Raw genomic sequence first — 20,600 nt, forward strand, 5'->3', positions numbered from 1 at the left:
TGAGTACAGGAGTAAGATAAAATAGAAAATGGACTAAGATGCCAAGTGGATATTAAAAATATATGGTTTATTTAAACGAAGGTAGAGAATTAAAATCCGTTAAAAAAAGAGATCATGTAGGTGCTTCTTGTTCACTTCCGCGAGGCTTTGTCTGCAAGAACGTATAAGTAGGCTGGAGGCTCCGGTGGGGGAATCCAAAGAAGATAGATTAGAGATGAGGTAGAGAATTAGTATGGGTGTTGTTGACTGGGTGCACAATTGGGTGGGAAATACCTGATGTTCCTTGGTGCAGATCTGGACGTGCCGGATAGGGATAGATATGGTGGAGGTTTGGTATTTTTCTTTCTATTAGATTCTGAAAATAGACGATGGGATTAGATAAGTGCTATTGAGTAAGTAGCTAGAATAAGTAATAGACTTGATGAAATAAGCTATCTGGCAAAATACCTGGTGACCTTATCTGGTCTATGGAGTCTGTGACTGGTATGTGATAGCTAGTAAAAGGCTTGCCAATGTGGTTGAACCATCTAGAAGAGGAAGTATGTGAAGACCAGGAGTTCTGCGATGGCAGCGCAGCTGGGTGCTTGTGTCTCGTAGATGCCGGCATTGGCAGACTGTTTGGTGGTAGGACCTTTATACCGCTGATAGGTGGAGGGCGATGGATCTCTCCAGAGGTTAGGAGTAGGCCCGGCGGGCGGCACACTGGATACACTTAATCCCGGCCGGTGACTAAGTGGGAGGGTCGCCTCTGGAGGTTGGTGCGCTCGACACTTCAGAACCTGCGAGACACGTGGTTAGGATCCATACGGAGGTCACAGAGGACCAGTTTCTACCCGTTTCGGAAATCTAGTGGTTTCCTTCGTCAGGGATTGGCCTTCAGGGTTTGTGGACTTTTTATATCCGTGCTGGTAAATTGGATACAAATGTCATGTATCAATCAGTCGCATGATAATCCCCTTTCCTTGTTAGATTTAGTTGCAGGCAAATAGTTTGATTTCACTATTGAGGCCCTTTGGTCTCAGTGTCCAGTGTAAATATCCAGTGGCTTCTGCCCTGGAATCTGTTTAATGAAGTCACCCTTTCGCCAGTATTTCTGTACCACTTGAATACCCAGAACTTGGATATTCTCGATGGAGTCTCCATATTTTTCCATAAAGTGCTTTGATAGCGGATGGCCATCAAATTTATTCTTAATATTCCATATATGTTCGCCTATCCTCGTGCTCATCTGGCGAATAGTTTGTCCTGTGTATAATTTGTTGCATGGACATTTGAGGCTATACACTACACCTTTACTGGAACATGTTATGTGGTCTTTATAACAGTATTCGTTTACTCCACTACATGGCCACCTCGTATACACACAACTCCGCTCCTTACACCTCGTACACGCGCGGCTCTGCTCCGTACACCTCGTATACACACAACTCCGCTCCGTACACCTTGTACACAGGGCTCCGCTCCGTACACCTCGTACACGCGCGGCTCTGCTCCGTACGCCTCGTACACGCGCGGCTCTGCTCCGTACGCCTCGTACACGCGCGGCTCTGCTCCGTAAGCCTCGTACACGCGCGGCTCTGCTCCGTAAGCCTCGTACACGCGCGGCTCCGCTCCGTAAGCCTCGTACACGCGCGGCTCCGCTCCGTAAGCCTCGTACACGCGCGGCTCCGCTCCGTAAGCCTCGTACACGCGCGGCTCCGCTCCGTAAGCCTCGTACACGCGCGGCTCCGCTCCGTACGCCTCGTACACGCGCGGCTCCGCTCCGTAAGCCTCGTACACGCGCGGCTCCGCTCCGTAAGCCTCGTACACGCGCGGCTCCGCTCCGTAAGCCTCGTACACGCGCGGCTCCGCTCCGTAAGCCTCGCACACGCGCGGCTCCGCTCCGTACGCCTCGCACACGCGCGGCTCCGCTCCGTACGCCTCGCACACGCGCGGCTCCGCTCCGTACGCCTCGCACACGCGCGGCTCCGCTCCGTACGCCTCGCACACGCGCGGCTCCGCTCCGTACGCCTCGCACACGCGCGGCTCCGCTCCGTACGCCTCGCACACGCGCGGCTCCGCTCCGTACGCCTCGCACACGCGCGGCTCCGCTCCGTACACACGTGGCTCTGCTCCGTACGCCTCGTACACGCGCGGCTCTGCTCCGTACGCCTCGTACACGCGCGGCTCCGCTCCGTACGCCTCGTACACGCGCGGCTCCGCTCCGTACGCCTCGTACACGCGCGGCTCCGCTCCGTACGCCTCGTACACGCGCGGCTCCGCTCCGTACGCCTCGTACACGCGCGGCTCCGCTCCGTACACCTCGTACACGCGCGGCTCCCCTCCGTACGCCTCGTACACGCGCGGCTCCCCTCCGTACGCCTCGTACACGCGCGGCTCCCCTCCGTACGCCTCGTACACGCGCGGCTCCCCTCCGTACGCCTCGTACACGCGCGGCTCCGCTCCGTACGCCTCGTACACGCGCGGCTCCGCTCCGTACACCTCGTACACGCGCGGCTCCGCTCCGTACACCTCGGACACGCGCGGCTCCGCTCCGTACACCTCGGACACGCGCGGCTCCGCTCCGTACACCTCGTACACGCGCGGCTCCGCTCCGTACACCTCGTACACGCGCGGCTCCGCTCCGTACGCCTCGTACACACGCGGCTCTGCTCCGTACACCTCGTACACACGCGGCTCTGCTCCGTACACCTCGTACACGCGCGGCTCTGCTACATCCACACTGTAAACCCCTCCTGACCCCACACATAAACTTCAGCTCATCCAGCACCATGACAACCAGCACAGCAGAGTCCTGCATCCACTGAGGCCCCTGATCATGTGACCCCTGACTCCTCCCCTCCTGTGACCTCATCACAGCTCCTGTGCACACAACAGCCATATATGTGGTGGCGGCTCTGCAGGTGGAGGTATGTGGAGACCCCATTACTGGGCGCAGGGGGCATTAACCCCTTCAGCACGGAGGCTCTTTGGGGGTCTTGTGTTGCCCCTTTATAAGAATCATAAGGTTTCTGTTCTGTTTCCTGTAATAGATACATACGACCCCACTATGGAGACAGGAAGGGAGGAGACGTCTTGTTCTCATTAGTGATGAGGGCGCGTGGATTGTTAACCCTTCGGTGAGCGCGCTCTGGTGCTCGGCATCTATGTTGGTGCCGCCGCGGCTGCATGTGTCATGGCGGTTGGGCTGCTGTGACACATGCAGGGATTTGCCTAACAAACAGGCTGTTCATCAGACATGGTGCCATTAACAGACGCCTTCACCGAGGGTCTTGAATAAAGGGCTCTAATGGAGTGAATAATAGGACCCACAAACCCAAACCTATTTAACAGCGAGAAGACGAGCGACCAATTGACTGGGTCAAACGCCTTCTCAGCGTCAATTAAGTGACATTTTATTGAATGAAATAAGTATTTGATCACCGACCAACCCGCAAGAATTCTGGCTCCCACAAACCTGTTAGTCTTTCTTTATGAAGCCTCCTACTCTGCACTCATTACCTGTATTAATTGCACCTTGTTAGATGTATAAAAGACACCTGTCCACACACTCAGTCAATCACATTCTAACCTCTCCACCATGGGCAAGTCCAAAGAGCTGTGTAAGGACACCAGGGACAAAATTGTAAACCTGCACAAGGCTGGGATGGTGTCACGGGTGTGTCAGATGTGACAGACCTCTGCCGGGGGAGCGGTCTGGAGGTGAACCAGTACTGGGGGAGGTAGCAGAACCCATGCAGTTAGGGGGTGCCTTTACATCATACATTTCCCCGGAGATTCGCAAGAAAAAAGGCGTATTTTTTTTTCTGGGAAAAAGGGACATTTTATTAGGACCTGTCCTTCAATTCCTAAACAAAAGGACAACTCACAGCAGAGAGGATTCTCTTATAACATAACCTTCACTTATACCTATAAAACTTTATATCCTATATATCCATTACTGAATCAACATAACCCCTATTAACCTAAGGACACAAAAAGACTCATTACAGATATTTACAGGATACGGTCTCCGGATGAATATATCCAGTCCTGACTGTTAAATAACATTAATCATAATCTAAAGTGCTATTGTGCAATATAGAAAGAAAATGTTTGGTTCTCACCCATTTTGCATCTAGGCACCATCCGGGAATTTCTGTCTGTCTGTTGATCTTTTTCTGAGGACTGATGCCCCCCTGTCATGCCCCTGGGTTTAGCTCCCGCCCCGACACGGGCAGTACCCAAGTGTACCTTCTAACATATCCCACAAAAACCCTCCCGACACGTTTCTTTCTCCTTACGGAGAATTCATCAGGGGAGTATGTTTAGCATTTTGTGGAAGGCACAATTAATGCAAAGAGAGAAGGTGACTCTGTGCCAATAAAGTGTCAAAGTGAGTAAAACAAAAAATTCAATGAGGCTCACAATAGTGAGTGTTCATTACAGTCGTGCAGAGCGCTGCCTCCACTATTTTTCCAAAAACTGTATGAGGAGATAATCCCACACACTCACTTCCTGTATGTAAATAGGTTTACTTTCCCTCCTTTCCAGGGAGTCCTATGTCACTTCCCGGGCGGGGCTTATATGTGTCTTATATTTTGGTTGCTATAATTCCAGGGTTTATCTCTATCAAACCCATTCCTTTTTCAAATACATTATCCCATAATAGTGCTCTCATCAGACTCATTCCATTTTGACCACCTTATATGTATTCCCACTCTTTCAAAACATGTCATTTTCTGCAGCGCGGAGTCTCCCAATCACATGACACGGCTGGGTCTCACTCGATCGCATCATTTCCACCGCCCGACAAGCCGTGACGACGTGACACCGCCAACCGCATCATTTCCGGACGCCCGGCAGGTCACAATCACGTGACATACCCAATCACATAATTTCTGGCCGCCCGGCATGCCGCGATCACGCAATGCAGCCCCATTTTTACAGCCGCCTACACTCAGCCATATGTTACAACATGTGGCCGTGGACTCCACAACGCTTCCGGTCACGTGGCACCCGAAACGCCTCAGTCACACGGCCGACCACATATGGTCACATGTCCCCATATATACCGTATTATTTCTCAATGATTACCACTGCCATAGTGACCATCAATCCAAATCGCACATGATGCTCCTTCCTACTTGGGGTAGGCTGGCAGCTTTAAATACAAACTTCATCAGGCGACATAATTTAAATATACCAAAGAATACCCAAATAACTGGAAGTAAATGCATAGATCGCACAGTGCAAAAATAATAATAAATAATAAAGGGTATTTAGTTAACATAATTTTTGCTTCTTTGGTTTCTCTCTGTTCAGTGGCCTTGTGTGAACATGCATCCACATTTTGCATGCACATCAATTTATGTCTCAGTTCAGACCTCCAGGTTTTTTTTCTTTGCAGTCAGTATGCTTTAGTGCATATAAAAGGGTGTGGCCGCCCTTTGTCTGGGCTGACGCGCTCATTCTGCCACGGTTTTATGCTTATACTAGGGATCAAGTCTCTCTGCCTATGTCCATATGTATGTCACTTGACAAATGGTAAGGTTTTTAATACTAGAGTTAGGACTGTCCCATAAGGGTTGCCGTGAAGTTTCGGGATAGCTTATACATTATTTTGATCAAAATTATGTTAACTAAATACCCTTTATTATTTATTATTATTTTTGCACTGTGCGATCTATACATTTACTTTCAGTTATTTGGGTATTTTTTCTTGTCTTTGGTTTCTCTCTGTTCAATGAATGGCCTTGTGTGAACATGCATCTACATTTTGCATGCACATCAATTTATGTCTCAGTTCAGACCTCCAGGTTGTTTTTTTTTATAATTTAAATATACGTATTTCATTCTGAAAGCACTCTTTAAGCAGCCTGTTGCCCACAATGTCATATATTATATATCTATCCATAAATTTCCCTTCTTCCTAAGGGTATATATTCCTTAAGGATATAAATATCACCTTCTTTTGAAGGCACTCAAGATTTTAAAGGCTCAAAAATCTGATTTTGACAGGCTCATGTAATGGGACGCTTCACGTAAGCATGATCAAACGGGGGGAAGCGAGGGGGAGGATTTTGTAAGGTGGGGATCAGGAGATACTCCTTTCAGATAAAACAACTATAGCCAAGTTGCTCATTGAGCCACTTAGGGGTCATGGTGTTCAACCGGAAAATCCATCTTGCTTCTTTTTGCTGTAGGATTCTGTCCATGTCCCCCCCCACTATTCATTTTCATGCAACCAATTCCCGTAAATGATATTACTTTCGGATCCCCCCATGCACTAAATTTACATGTTTAGCAATGGGCGTGTCATTATTGATTGCAATATCATTTAGATGCTCTCCTATTCTTCTTCTCATTTCTCGTATGGTCTTCCCTATTTACTCCTTTTTGCAAATACATGTTGCTTTATATATCACAAATGTTGTTCTACAATTAATAAAACTTCTAATATCAAAGGACAGTCCTGTAACGTTACTCATAAAGGTTTTTGTAGTCTTATCATTCGGACAGGCCACACATCCGTTGCAATTGTAGCAGCCATTCGGTCTCCCTGGTAACCAAGACTTGTCCTTTTTAGATTGCACAAAATGACTTTTGACAACCCTGTCTCCAATCGTTTTGTTTCTGTGAAACGTGATTTGTGGTTTTGTACCAACAACTTTTTTCAAATCCTCGTCTATGGTAGAATTCCCGAATATTTTTCTATAATGACCCTTGCTTGTGGGGCACCATTATCGTATGTCGCAATCAACCTAATAAGTTCTTTTCCTTTTTCATTATCGTCTTTTGTTCTTGGAGAGAGCAGATTTTCTCTATTTTGTTTAAAAGCAAACTGGTGCGCCCTTCTCAAAACCCAATCAGGGTATCCCCTTCGTTTAGACCTCTCTCTCATTTCCTTAGCCTGCTGTATAAATTCACCATCAGTCGAACAATTCCTTCTCAGCCTGATGTATTGGCCTTTTGGTATTCCCTTCTTCAGAGGGGGGAGGATGGTGGCTCTCCCACCGAAGAAGGGAATTTGTAATGACGCGCCCCCTGGGCCGTGGGGTACCCGGAGCCGGGCCTTGTAAATGCTGGGGGTTGTAGTCACTGTGGCGGTGACCCGGTCCGTGACCCAGGGCGGTCAATCCAGGGCGTAATTTATATGGATAAGTGTTAATGTCCGACTGCGCCACCTGTGGATTTGTTAACCGCCGCTGCGGAGCAGTCCGCTGAAGCTGGTGGAATGTGCAGCAAGTGTAATATGACTCCCCACAGGAAGAGTGTAGCGTCAGGGCAGCGCGTGTGAATGATGGTGGTTGTGCAGGGCGTCCCAGTGCAGTTAGTGCTGGCGCGGTAAGAAACACGGAGACAAGATGGTGCAGTCCCAGGGTCTTTACTCACGGTTGTCAATCTCCAAGTTACACTGCAGATCATAACTTCCCACGTCGTGCTGTGCGTACTCAGTGAGGGGATCAGTCCACCCTCGGGTATCTCCAGAGCACTTATCAGGACCCCGTTCTGTGTACCTTCCTCTGGCCTCTTCCTTGTACCTCACACCCAGCGCCGCTTCTATCCGGTACCCTCGGGCCTTAGCGGGCGACGTATGTTCCGTCCCCTGGTCCTATGTGGACACCTTCTTAGGGCCACTGGTGTGGATTATGGTTGCAGCATGTTAGACACTGTAACCGCCGGTTTCTATTTGAGCCTTGAATGTTTCTCCACTAGTTGAGGGATCCGGTTCCCTATTCTGGCCTTGACCCCTCAACCTCCTGGTAGCAGCGGACGTACGGGGGGCCTTCTGCATGGCCCGTACCCCTAGGGTCCCTTCTTTGTTCCTGGAGCCTTCCTGCTCCCTCTCCTTCTCCCAGGCTCAGGCCTCCTGACTAGGCCTGCCTGTGGAGCAGAGCTCATACAGAGCCTCCGCTCCCTGTCTCCTCCTCACTACTCCTCTGACTGTCGCTAAGATGGCTACTCTCTTTTATATTTCCCGCTATGTGCTCCCCTTAACTACTTCCTCCACCCATCCACTACATACAGTACAGACCAAAAGTTTGGACACACCTTCTCATTTAAATATTTTTCTGTATTTTCATGACTATGAAAATTGTACATTCACACTGAAGGCATCAAAGCTATGAATTAACACATGTGGAATTATATACTTAACAAAAAAAATGTGAAACAACTGAAAATATGTCTTATATTCTAGGTTCTTCAAAGTAGCCACCTTTTGCTTTGATGACTGCTTTGCACACTCTTGGCATTCTCTTGATGAGCTTCAAGAGGTAGTCACCGGAAATGGTCTTCCGACAATCTTGAAGGAGTTATCAGAGATGTTTAGCACTTGTTGGCCCTTTTGCCTTCACTCTGCGGTCCAGCTCACCCCAAACCATCTCGATTGGGTTCAGGTCTGGTGACTGTGGAGGCCAGGTCATCTGGCGTAGCACCCCATCACTCTCCTTCTTGGTCAAATAGCCCTTACACAGCCTGGAGGTGTGATTGGGGTCATTGTCCTGTTGAAAAATAAATGATGGTCCAACCAAACGCAAACCGGATGGAATAGCATGCCGCTGCAAGATGCTGTGGTAGCCATGCTGGTTCAGTATGCCTTCAATTTTGAATAAATCCCCAACAGTGTCACCAGCAAAGCACCCTCACACCATCACACCTCCTCCTCCATGCTTCACGGTGGGAACCAGGCATGTAGAGTCCATCCGTTCACCTTTTCTGCGTCGCACAAAGACACAGTGGTTGGAATCAAAGATCTCAAATTTGGACTCATCAAACCAAAGCACAGATTACCACTGGTTTAATGTCCATTCCTTGTGTTCTTTAGCCCAAACAAGTCTCTTCTGCTTGTTGCCTGTCCTCAGCAGTGGTTTCCTAGCAGCTATTTTACCATGAAGGCCTGCTGCACAAAGTCTCCTCTTAACAGTTGTTGAAGAGATGTGTCTGCTGCTAGAACTCTGTGTGGCATTGACCTGGTCTCTAATCTGAGCTGCTGTTAACCTGCGATTTCTGAGGCTGGTGACTAAGATAAACTTATCCTCAGAAGCAGAGGTGACTCTTGGTCTTCCTTTCCTGGGGCGGTCCTCATGTGAGCCAGTTTCTTTGTAGCGCTTGATGGTTTTTGCAGCTGCACTTGGGGACACTTTCAAAGTTTGCCCAATTTTTCAGACTGACTGACCTTCATTTCTTAAAGTAATGATGGCCACTCGTTTTTCTTTACTTAGCTGCTTTTTTCTTGCCATAATGCATGTTCTAACAGTCTATTCAGTAGGACTATCAGCTGTGTATCCACCAGACTTCTGCACAACACAACTGATGGTCCCAACCCCATTTATAAGGCAAGAAATACCACTTATTAAACCTGACAGGGCACACCTGTGAAGTGAAAACCATTTCCAGTGACTACCTCTTGAAGCTCATCAAGAGAATGCCAAGAGTGTGCAAAGCAGTCATCAAAGCAAAAGGTGGCTACTTTGAAGAACCTAGAATATAAGACATATTTTCAGTTGTTTCACACTTTTTTGTTAAGTATATAATTCCACATGTGTTAATTCATAGTTTTGATGCCTTCAGTGTGAATGTACAATTTTCATAGTCATGAAAATACAGAAAAATCTTAAAATGAGTAGGTGTGTCCAAACTTTTGGTCTGTACTGTATATGTAATATACAGTGAAGAAATAAGTATTTGATCCCTTGCTGTTTTTGTAAGTTTGCTCATTGACAAAGACATGAACAATCTATAATTTTAAGTGCAGATTAATTTTAACATTGAGAGATAGAATATCCAAACAAATCAAGAAAATCACAATGTTTAAATTAGATAAATTTATTTGCATTTTGCAGTGAGAAATAAGTATTTTATCCTGTCATAAAAATATTAAGAATTCCCTCCCCCCCCAGACCCTCCTTCTTCTACCTCTCCCCTATACTATTTGTCAGGAGAGAAGAGCTGATAATCTACCATCTGTCTGTATGCAAATTATCACCACAGCAGAAGTGGCTTGGACAGATGCTGGCACAAAAAAGGTGCTACAACCCCAATTAGCATGTGAGTGTGTTTTCCACTGACACAGACCTCCGACAATTTACATCTAGCTGAGGAGGACGCAGCTCGTTAACTAAGACAATTCCCCAGCTGCAAACTGCAGGATTTTCGGAGCTGAAATAAAAGATGGAATAACTAATGTTCCATACGTCCTATGATAATGGGGCCCATATTTTTAGTGACAGGGTCAGCCATGGAACTATATGCTTATTTTCCCGGAGCTGTGAGCCTCTCCGGGGAGAAAAATGGACTGCAGCTATACCGTGTGTGGTCTCTGGAGACTCAAGTGGGATGTCTCCCCTCCAGCTATATTGAATCGTCTCTGCGATCATATAGTAAGTTTCTTCTTTAATCCTTATTATTTTGTGTAACTGCATATGTATTGTATTGTCCCCTTGTGTAAAATCTCCCTTTTGGATTAAATATAACTTTTAATAGTCCTGTTTCTTTTGCTCTGTAATCATTCCCTTCCCCGAAGCCATACACTACCAGAACGCAGGCGTCCGACCAGGCTTGTATTATATTTCAAATTTGGTCGGTGGTGGCAGCGAATAATAATAATTGGGCTATCGTGAAACTGGTAGTAACTGTACGAGATATGACATGGCTATTATGATGGAGGAGGTGGGGGGAGATATGGCAATGATGATGGAAGAGGTGGGGGAGATATGGCAATGATGAAGGATGTGGGGGGGATGGCAATGATGATGGAGGAGGTGGGGGAGATATGGCAATGATGGAGGAGGTGGGGGGAGATATGGCAATGATGATGGCAATATGAAAATGATGGAGAAGGTGGGAGAGAGCAATGATGAAGGAGGTGGGGGGAGAGCAATGATGGAGGAGGTGGGGGAGAGCAATGATGGGGAATTATTTTGACTCTATATGCTGTTAATATCTGGTCTGGTCACGGTGTGGTGGTATTTCTCCCTTGTATGTGGTATTATTCAGTCACTATGTGGTGGTAATATGTGGTCTGGTCACGGGTGTCACTGTATTTCTCCCTTGTATATAGTATTATTTGGTCACTATGGTGGTGGTAATATGTGGTGGTAATATGTGGTCTGGTCATGGTGTGGCAGTATTTCTCCCTTGTATGTGGTACTATTGCTGTTGGTATAGTGGGTTGTGTTGGGTATGGCGGTCATTTGTTCTTTCTGATATTAATTAGAAGATTCTTTATTTCCATTAGTGATTAAATATTTGGAACAAGATGCACTTACAGGGGTTCTCCGGGGAAAACAAGTAATCACCTCTCCACAGGATAAGTGATAAAGTATTGATTGGTGGGGGTCTGAATACTGGGACGTGCACCAATTGGTAGAATGTGGATTTTTTATTCCCATTAGAGTGGAGCTCATGTGCGACTTGACCACTGATCCATTCATTCCCTCAGTTGCTGTTCTTGTTTTTATCTGGAAGCCCCAAAGAGAATGAATGAGGCTGTGGTCAGACATCCCACCTGCTGCTGCATTTTAAAATGGGGATAAGTGTCCTGACAGGGATAAAACTTCCCCATTCTTCCGATAGGTGCGTTTTCCAATGTTCGGACCCAAACGATCAATAAGTTATCACTTATCCTATAGAGCCCATGGATCGGTGATAACTTGTTTTAACCAAACAACCCCTTTAATACAAACTACCTTAATTGTACATCCTAGTTATAGTGGTGCACAGTAGATGCAGGAGCCGCCTGCTATTTACAGTTGACGCTCCACTATAACAGGGATAACAGATAACAGGTATTTGCATATAGCTGTAGAGTGGGCCCCGAGGATCAATTCCCCCTGTGGGCCCCAGACACCCCAGTCTGACACTGGCTGTCTTACATAGTCACCAGTGTAAAAGACTCCTGTCCACAGACTCAATTAATCAGTCAAACTCTAGCCTCTACAATATGGGCAAGACCAAAGAGCTTTCTAAGGATTTCAGGGACAAGATCATAGACCTGCACAAAGCTGGAATGGGCTACAAAACCATAAGCAAGATGCTGGGTGAGAAGGAGACAACTGTTGGTGCAATAGTAACAAAATGGAAGAAATACAAAATGACTGTCAATCGACATTTATCTTGGGCACCATTTAAAATCTCACCTTGTGGGTTATCCTTGATCATGAGGAAGGTGAGAGATCAGCCTAAAACTACACGGGGGAACTTGTTAATGATCTCAAGGCAACAGGAACCACAGTCACCAAGAAAACCATTGGTAACACATTGCGCCTTTAAAGGTTTAAAATCATGCAGTGCCCGCAAGGTCCCCCTGCTCAAGAAGACACTTGTGCAGGCCCATCTGAAGTTTGCCAATGAACACCTGGATGATTCTGTGAGTTATTTGGAGAAGGTGCTGTGGTCAGATGAGACAAAAATTGAGCTCTTTGGCATTAACTCAACTCGCCGTGTTTGGAGGAAGAGAAATGCTGCCAATGGCTCAAAGAACACCGTCCCCACTGTCAAGCATAGAGGTAGAAACATTATGTTTTTGGAGTGTTTCTCTGCTAAGGGCACAGGACTACTTCACCGCATCAATGGAAGAATGGATGGAGCCCTGTCCTCCCTTCGCACTTGGCCGCTGAGCTCCCGACGGTAGCCGCATGGAGGTCAGCGGCGATGCAGCCGGGAGATGACCGGCGCTAGCTCGCAGCGGAAGTACCCGCACAGGCAGGGCCGCTCCCTGGTCCTCACTAACACGGTTCGCTGATTGGTCGCGCCATCAATCAGCAACGAGCGCAGTCCGGCCGCGAATTGGCGCTGGATTTGAAACACGCTTCACTGATTGGTCGCACCTGCCCGGCCGCGACCAATCAGCGATATTGGCGCGAAATTTAAAACACCGCTTCTCTGATTGGTCGCGTCCAGTCGGCCGCGACCATTCAGCGACTGGCACAGCCCGGCCACGAAGTGGCGCCAGATTTGAAACACGCAGGCCACCGTCGAGAGATCAGCGGCGACACAGCCGGGAGATGACCGGTGCTAGCCGGTCATCTCCCGGCTGCTTGCAGCAGAAGTACCCCGTTCGGCGGCCTCGCTCCCCGGTCCTCCCTTCACACTTGCCGTCGGGAGATCAGCAGCCCTAGCCGCTGATCTCCCGACGGTAGCCGCATGGAGGTCAGCGGCGATGCTGCCGGGAGATGACCGGCAGTGCCGCTCCTCGGTCCTCACTAACACGATTCGCTGATTGGTCGCAGCCTGCGAACAGGAGACCCCTGGCTGCAGCCGCAAATAGTCGTGATGTAAGCGGAAGCAAGAGCCGGCTGCGGCCGGGGGAATTATGTGCTGGCTGTGCGTGGTCAGCGATGTTGTCACAAGCAGTATTGACAACATGACGTAATTACAAAATTCATTAGGGGCCCCGGGGGGATACATTGGTGGGTTAATTTAAAGTAGTGCACAACCCATTTAAACACTGCTTCGCTGATTAGTCGCGCCCGGTCGGCCGCATACATATTCTAGAATACCCGATGCGTTAGAATCGGGCCACTATCTAGTGTGTGTGTGTGTGTATATATATATATATATTTATATATATAATATTTTTCCCTTCGGCGGGCTCAATTTCAGCTATTGCTACGTCACTGTGATTTCTGTCTACGTCACTGTGTATAGAATGTGTATAGGATAACAGAGTATAAGAAAGTTCTTATGGACGTGACTTAACGAACATTGTGCAGTGAGTCTGGTTTCCCTATAGTGACAACTCTCATTAGTGCGATTGTGGTGCCCTGCGGGTCCAGTTGCCACAGAAGTGCTGCATCTCAGCCAGAGGTGTGGTACCCCACTCTCAGGTAAGGAGGGAGCACTACACGGGACCCAACCACTCACATCCAACACTACACTACTTCATAAGGGAAGGGCAAGATTGCTCCTAAGGGAGAGCACAGGCCTGATCCCTGTCAGGAGGGTGGAACTAAGTGGAGGAGGTGGGTGGAGGAAATAGTTCAGGGGAGCTCAGACAGGAAGAGTAAAAGCAAGGGTAGAAACATCTAGAAGGGTCCATTTTCCTGGCTCCAGTGCTTGGAGCAGGAGTTCAGTGGAGAGTGAGGAGTGGGCCCAGTCAGAGGGGCCCAGCAGTAGGAGAGTGAGGGGAGAAGACCGGAGCAGTGGGAAAGGCTCCAGAAATAGAAGGGATCCTAGGGGCACGGCGAGTGCGGGAAGCCACCCGTGCGCCCGAATTCACGCTGACCATAGAGGGATCAAGGCCGCAGGAGGGGACTGGCCCCAGACTAGTGGAGTACTTTAAAGCTCAGCTAGCAAACCGGAGGTTGCTATATCTTTAGGTGCCGTAGCCACAGTCCACACATAATCGCTGAAAAGGTGGCCATATAGGACCAAGGGGACAGACGAGACGTCGCCTGACAAGGCCCGCGGCCACTGGCTCGGGACACTGTGGCCACTGGCTCGGGACACTGTGTCTGAGGCACAGGGCAGGATGGCGAGAGCCAGCGTAGTGAGACGGCCTGGAGAGGTACACCGAAAAGGGTCCCGTTCAAGTGCTCCTAGGATATTTGAGAGTTGGCTGAATCACTTCCCAGGAGGACACAGGACGACATGGGTGGTTGCAAACCGGTAACTGTAACCTGGAGAACTTAACAACTGTGAGTAAAACCTGAAGACTGCACCCCGCTGTGTCCTTGACTTAATTGCCCTGCCCTGCACTACACTGTCCCTGCTGACAACATCTACCTCATCAAGTCCTTTATACTGCCCTGGGGCATAGCTCTACCCGTGGAGAGCCAAACCATCTCTGCTGCGTCACCAACAGCCCCAGTGGATCTGCACCGCAGCGGGGGCCCCATATAGCCGCATACCACGGGTGGCGTCACGAACATTATCCCCAAATCTTTATTTCACCAAATTGACTTTCACTGTTCTTTATTTGACCTCCCTGGGCCACGGACTGGGTCACTGCCACCGTGACTACCCCAATACAGAACCGGCCCGGCTACCGTGTACCCCACGACCACAGGGGGCGCGTCACGATCATACAACATACAATCCTCTGATTGCTCAGGTGATGCACTGTACTACTGTAGTGCGGTGTATTATCCTTGCCTGTTAGTGTAATCGTAACGGCTCCATACACATGAGATAAGTGTTGGCTGAACAGTCATTTGGCAGACGGCTATCTCTTCCATCTCCCTATACACACAAATATTCCAGCTTTCCTGTGGTCTGTATGAGAAAGTCGCCTCCAGACTCCTCTAGTGGACGATTATCTACAGGAAGAACAAACGGATTAGCCTCTGAAATTCAGGATGACAGATCCTTCTCTGCCCTAACATCATCTGTCGGGAGGCCCCCAAATACTTTATATAGTCGACCAAACCCCCCCCATGAGGCGTGGGGAGCACTGAATATTCATGCTCCTTAATAGCGGCACACAGTGTAGCAGCAGCGCGGCGCCTGGTGCTGCCGGAATCACCTGTGCCCGCTGTTTAAGGGCATAAATATTCAACCTCTCTCCGTGGGGGGGGGGGTGAATATTCATGCCCTTTAATAGCAGGCACACGTGATCGCCCTGCAGCAGCAGGAGCCGCTCTGCGGCTACGCTGTGTGCCGGGTATTAAGGAGCATGAAGTCACAGTTCCAGCGTGAGGAGCAGTGACTTCCAGTAGCTGATCTCCCTTTGTGAGCCTCGCATGGTAGTGACGCCATGCGCGGCTCACAAGGCAAGATCAGTGCGGGCAGATAGGACGCAGCGCTGGAGGAGAGAAGAAAGGTGAGTAGGAGTGTTTATTTTTTTATGTGCAGCATGATGAGGATTAGGGGGACCATGCATACCAGGATAAGGCTGAGGGGGGGCATACATAACAGAATAAAGATGAGGGGGGCATACATACCAGGATAAGGATGAGGGGCCATACATACCAGGATAAGGATGAGGGGTGCCATGCATACCAGGATAGGGATGAGGTGTGCCATGCATACCAGGGAAGGGATGAGGGGTGCCATGCATACCAGGACACGGATGAGGGGTGCCATGCATACCAGGACAGGGATGAGGGGTGCCATGCATACCAGGATGGGGATTGCTGTGCCATGCATACCAGGACACGGATGAGGGGTGCCATGCATACCAGGACACGGATGAGGGGTGCCATGCATACCAGGATAGGGATTAGGGGTGCCATGCATACCAGGATAGGTATGAGGGGTGCCATGCATACCAGGATGGAGGGGTTCCATGCATACCAGGATAGGGATGAGGGGTGCCATGCATACCAGGACAGGGATGAAGGGTGCCATGCATACCAGGACAGGGATGAGGGGTGCCATGCATACCAGGATAGGGATTAGGGGTGCCATGCATACCAGGATAGGGATGAGGGGTGCCATGCATACCAGGATGGAGGGGTTCCATGCATACCAGGATAGGGATGAGGGGTGCCATGCATACCATGATAGGGATGAGGGGTGCCATGCATACCAGGATGGATCGATGACAGGCATATCAGGATGGAAATGGGGGCCACGTATAAAAGGAAGGGGGGCATATATACCAGGATGGGGGATATTGTCAGAATTGGGGGACATTACCCCTATACCAGTGTCAGTAGAAGACCCCCTCCCCCTTAAAAGTGCATCGTGAACACATTTTATGCTTAAATTTTTTTTTCTATTTTCCTACTCTAAAACCTAGGTGCGTCTTATGGTCCGGTGCGTCTTATAGTCCGAAAAATACGGTATTTATGGTAATTTATAAGCCTTCCCTGTCTCCAAGACTATCAGAGCGGTAGCACATCCCTCTGGCCTGCCCTTGTATCCTATTACTGGTACCTCCTGAGAGGCGGAGAAGGAGGTAATACAAGGGCGGGCCAGACGAGTGAAAGAGGCCTGTTTTTCTGGGCACAGCACCGCTCTTTCTCTTCTTTCCATACCCCGGGCGTCCCAGACGCCTGCAGCTTGCTTCACTTACACCTTCCCGGTGAGGCGCCCCCTCACCTCGTCACTGCAGTCCTCAGGAGCGAGATCAGAGAGGCAGAGAAGGAGGTACCGGTAATAGGATACAAAGGCGGGCCAGAGGGATGTGCTGCCGCTCTGATAGTCTTGGAGACAGGGAGAGCTGGGCAGGCAGGAAGAGCTGACCAATCCAAGCAGGCTTTGTATACAACAACCAGCCAATCGCCGGTAAGGTTCATCACTTTAAAATTACCATATTGAAATCAAATCTGATTTTTTTTTTTTACTTTTATTGTATGTGCGTTAGAAGAGGGGTAGTCTTATACATCGAGTATATCCCAAACTCTATATTTTAACTGGAAAAGTTGGGGGTCGCCTTATACACTCAGTCTTCTTATACTCCGGAAAATACGGTAGTTATTTCTCATGTCACGTGTAATGAATATCTCCTGCAGTATTGCTAATGCCGATTGTTGGTAAAGGAGACGAGATTTAGCGTCATGGAAGATGAGTCTATGAGAAATGTATTCAGCTTCCGACTCCGAGGAAGAAAGAAGAAAACTAAATACTGTAAAATAATAAATCTCCTCATATGTTTCCCTTATTATCTCCAGTAATTGTATTATTACACAGGATTTTTATGATGTTACATCTGCTCATCTTCTTCTCATTCAGATCCCTACAATATCAGATCCTCTCAGTGAAGATCTTCTATATAATAGAATTTTCCTTATTGATCCATAAAAGATGGATATGGACAGAGACAAGATGGTGGAGAGGATATTACACCTCACCCTAGAGATCCTCTTCCGGCTTACTGGAGAGGTGAGAGATTCTGATGACATCACATTACATCATTCTTATCTATGGGAATAACAGATGGACAGAACTGGAGAGGTGAGGACTCTGGAAATGTCTGGAGTGAGATTTATTACTGTGTCTCTCCATAACCAGGATTACACAGTAGTGAAGAAGACCTCTAGTGAGCGCTGTCAGGACCCTGTGTCTGAGGGATGGGGAAGACCCCTGAGCCCAATCACAGGGCCTCCATCTCACCCCTTCATACATGAGGACATCAATGACCAGAAGATCCTAGAACTCACCTACAAGATGATTGAGCTTCTGACTGGAGAGGTGACACTGCTGGGAATGCTGGGACATTATACAGTAACGCTATGGAGGGATCGGGGGGATGACGGTATCATTGTATGTGTCAGTTTCCTATAAGGTGTCAGGATGTCTCCGTCTATTTCTCCATGGAGGAGTGGGAGTATTTAGAAGGACACAAAGATCTGTACAAGAACATCATGATGGAGGTTCCCCAGCCCCTCACATCACCAGGTAATAGACAGGATTAAATACACACTGCCTATAACTATCTGTATGTAAAGAATGAATTCAGTCCCTGTATGTGTTTCCCCCAGATCTATCCAGTAAGAGGACAACACCAGAGAGATGTCCCCGTCCTCTTCTTCCACAGGACTGTAAACAAGAAGATCCCAATGTTCCTCAGGATCATCAGGTAGATGGAGAGAAGGTGTCATGAGATCTCCCCTATGATGTGTAGACGGCTGTTAAGGTCTTGTGCTCAGTCTTGTTTTATTCACCATTATTATGTTTTATACTTGTGTAATGAGAACGGTGGAGATGGCAGGATTAGAGCTGATCATAGATGTGACTTCTCCTTCTGTCTGTCACTTTTACAATATTTGTTTCAGGGTGAAAATCTGACCCATAATCATAGTACAGAGACATATGTGAGGGGTGATGAGCGGTGTAAGGAGGAGATTCCTACATATGACTACCCTGGTGAGTAGTAACCACTAAATACAGAGAAGTCACAGATTCTTCTCAGTCACCGGCTGTGGCTGCTTTATCGGTGGTGTAGTCCGGCTGTATCACAATCGTGTGATCACCATTTTGCCTCTAGATCACAAAATTCTTCTCCACCCAAAACTGTTCAAATGAATTTGGGCATTGAAAACCCTTTTCTAGAGAACTTGCAACCTGGGGATCCACCTACCTCCTGGGATTAGTAGACGCTGACCGTTACCTGCCCAGATCTGTAAACTACAAAGCCAAATGACAGCTTACGTAGAATGTGCTGACAAGTGAGAAAATCACTTGAAGGAAAATATTCTGATGGACCTGTAACAGAAAGCGGAGGGTAATGATGCTGTTGGCTTCCTAGATCCCTGATATCTTATTGGATGAATCTACCTTCTCTCCCTTCTGTGCTGCTGAATGTTCTCATATGGTCCCTACAAGACCAGGTCCAGTCTTTCTGGCCAAACTTCACTTTTATTATCGACAATATTAAATGTGCAGTGAGGGCCAAGTGTGAATTTCTGTACAATAACAACGGAGTTTCCCTTTATTCTGACTTTTTAATTTCTTTTAAAACTGACTAACTTAAGCAGGAATGGGATAAAACTACATAAATAACATTACACCTGTGCCATGATATGTCTCTAAGCTGTGCGTGGCTGATGGCTGTAATATACATCTATTCACGCCTGCAGGAGATGTGGTGGCATGGCTCGAGCCCTGGTTTCATGGATTCACTCCACATCATAAATTACATTATTTTTTCAATCCTAAAGAATTCAGATTCCTGCACAATCTCTCCTGAAATGGGGGCACTAATACTTTCTCTACTCTTCTGGTCAGGACTCATCATACCTCCAATGGTCCACCATAAATGAGAGCAACTCCAGTTTAGTGTTGGATTTCTCCCTTCATACATACATTGGTGTTGGGGATGTAACATATATTTTTATTGTTGTATTTTTTTTTACATGTTCATTCTGTATGATAGTTTATTTGGGGTCGGATCGGCCTGCCTCACCTATGTGAGTCTTTAACTACCTAGTAGTTACAGTTACAGACTGAAGGTTTTTTTTTTCTGAAGAAGACTGTTCAGCTTGATCGTTTCAGTCAGTGTTATTATCTGTAGTCACAGTTTTGCCCATCACCCTTTATTCTTCCTTAGGGATCTGGACTTACACAGATACTCCTAGGCTTGGGCCATAGTGTTACTTGTTGTTCTGTAAAGTGAGATGGGAAGAAGAATAGTCAGGTAGCCATAACCAGGAGGGCAGAGAAAGTACAAAATCAGAATACACAAAAATAGTCAGTAAACTGGCCGGGGTCACAATGGAAAACAAATACACAAGCCGGGAGCTGAGCACAGAGGACTGAACCAGAGGAGAACACGGCTGGATCTGGCCGCTTCCGGCAATATGCTACCAGCTTTAGTAGGGTGCGGTGCTTTCCAATTGCCAGAAGTAGGGAGCAGGTTACTGCAGCTGGACAGCACACACACCCATACTGCCAGACTGGATGGTACTACTGGTTCCATGCAAACTAATCTAAGTGGCTGGAAAGAGCCTGCGCCGCCCAGAACTTTTGGTCCCGACGTCTTCTCAATAACCAGCGCCGCCTGCAGAATAAATAGGACAGCACCTGGTGACTGAAGCAGACGTCGCAGGAGCAGGTCCCAGAGGATATGGGACACACCACACCATACAAAATGTCAGCAAATCAGACCAGTAGAAATTCCCATATATTGACTCCATTTTGAAATTATGACCCTCAATTAATTAATCTTTAGAAGTTGTCACTACTTTGACTCCACAGTCACTTTCCGAAAATTAGCACACAGTAGATGTTTC

General features: G+C 47.9%; 2 protein-coding genes across 2 annotated transcripts in view; both read left to right on the forward strand.

The window, feature by feature from the left end:
• LOC141191469 (uncharacterized) overlaps positions 1-20,600 on the forward strand; it is a 126,707-nt gene that overhangs the window by 98,662 nt on the left and 7,445 nt on the right. The gene's annotated exons all lie outside the window — the stretch shown is intronic.
• LOC141191495 (oocyte zinc finger protein XlCOF29-like) lies at positions 2,823-18,153 on the forward strand. Its single transcript, XM_073661391.1, has 3 exons — positions 2,823-2,909; positions 17,602-17,751; positions 17,881-18,153. Exons 2-3 carry the CDS (start codon positions 17,674-17,676, stop codon positions 18,151-18,153), a joined length of 351 nt encoding a protein of 116 aa, XP_073517492.1. The 5' UTR covers positions 2,823-2,909; positions 17,602-17,673.

This window comes from Phyllobates terribilis, unplaced genomic scaffold (genome assembly GCF_046119375.1).
Source record: "Phyllobates terribilis strain yellow unplaced genomic scaffold, ASM4611937v1 Scaffold_46__1_contigs__length_10046794, whole genome shotgun sequence".
Taxonomy (NCBI): Eukaryota; Metazoa; Chordata; class Amphibia; order Anura; family Dendrobatidae; genus Phyllobates; species Phyllobates terribilis.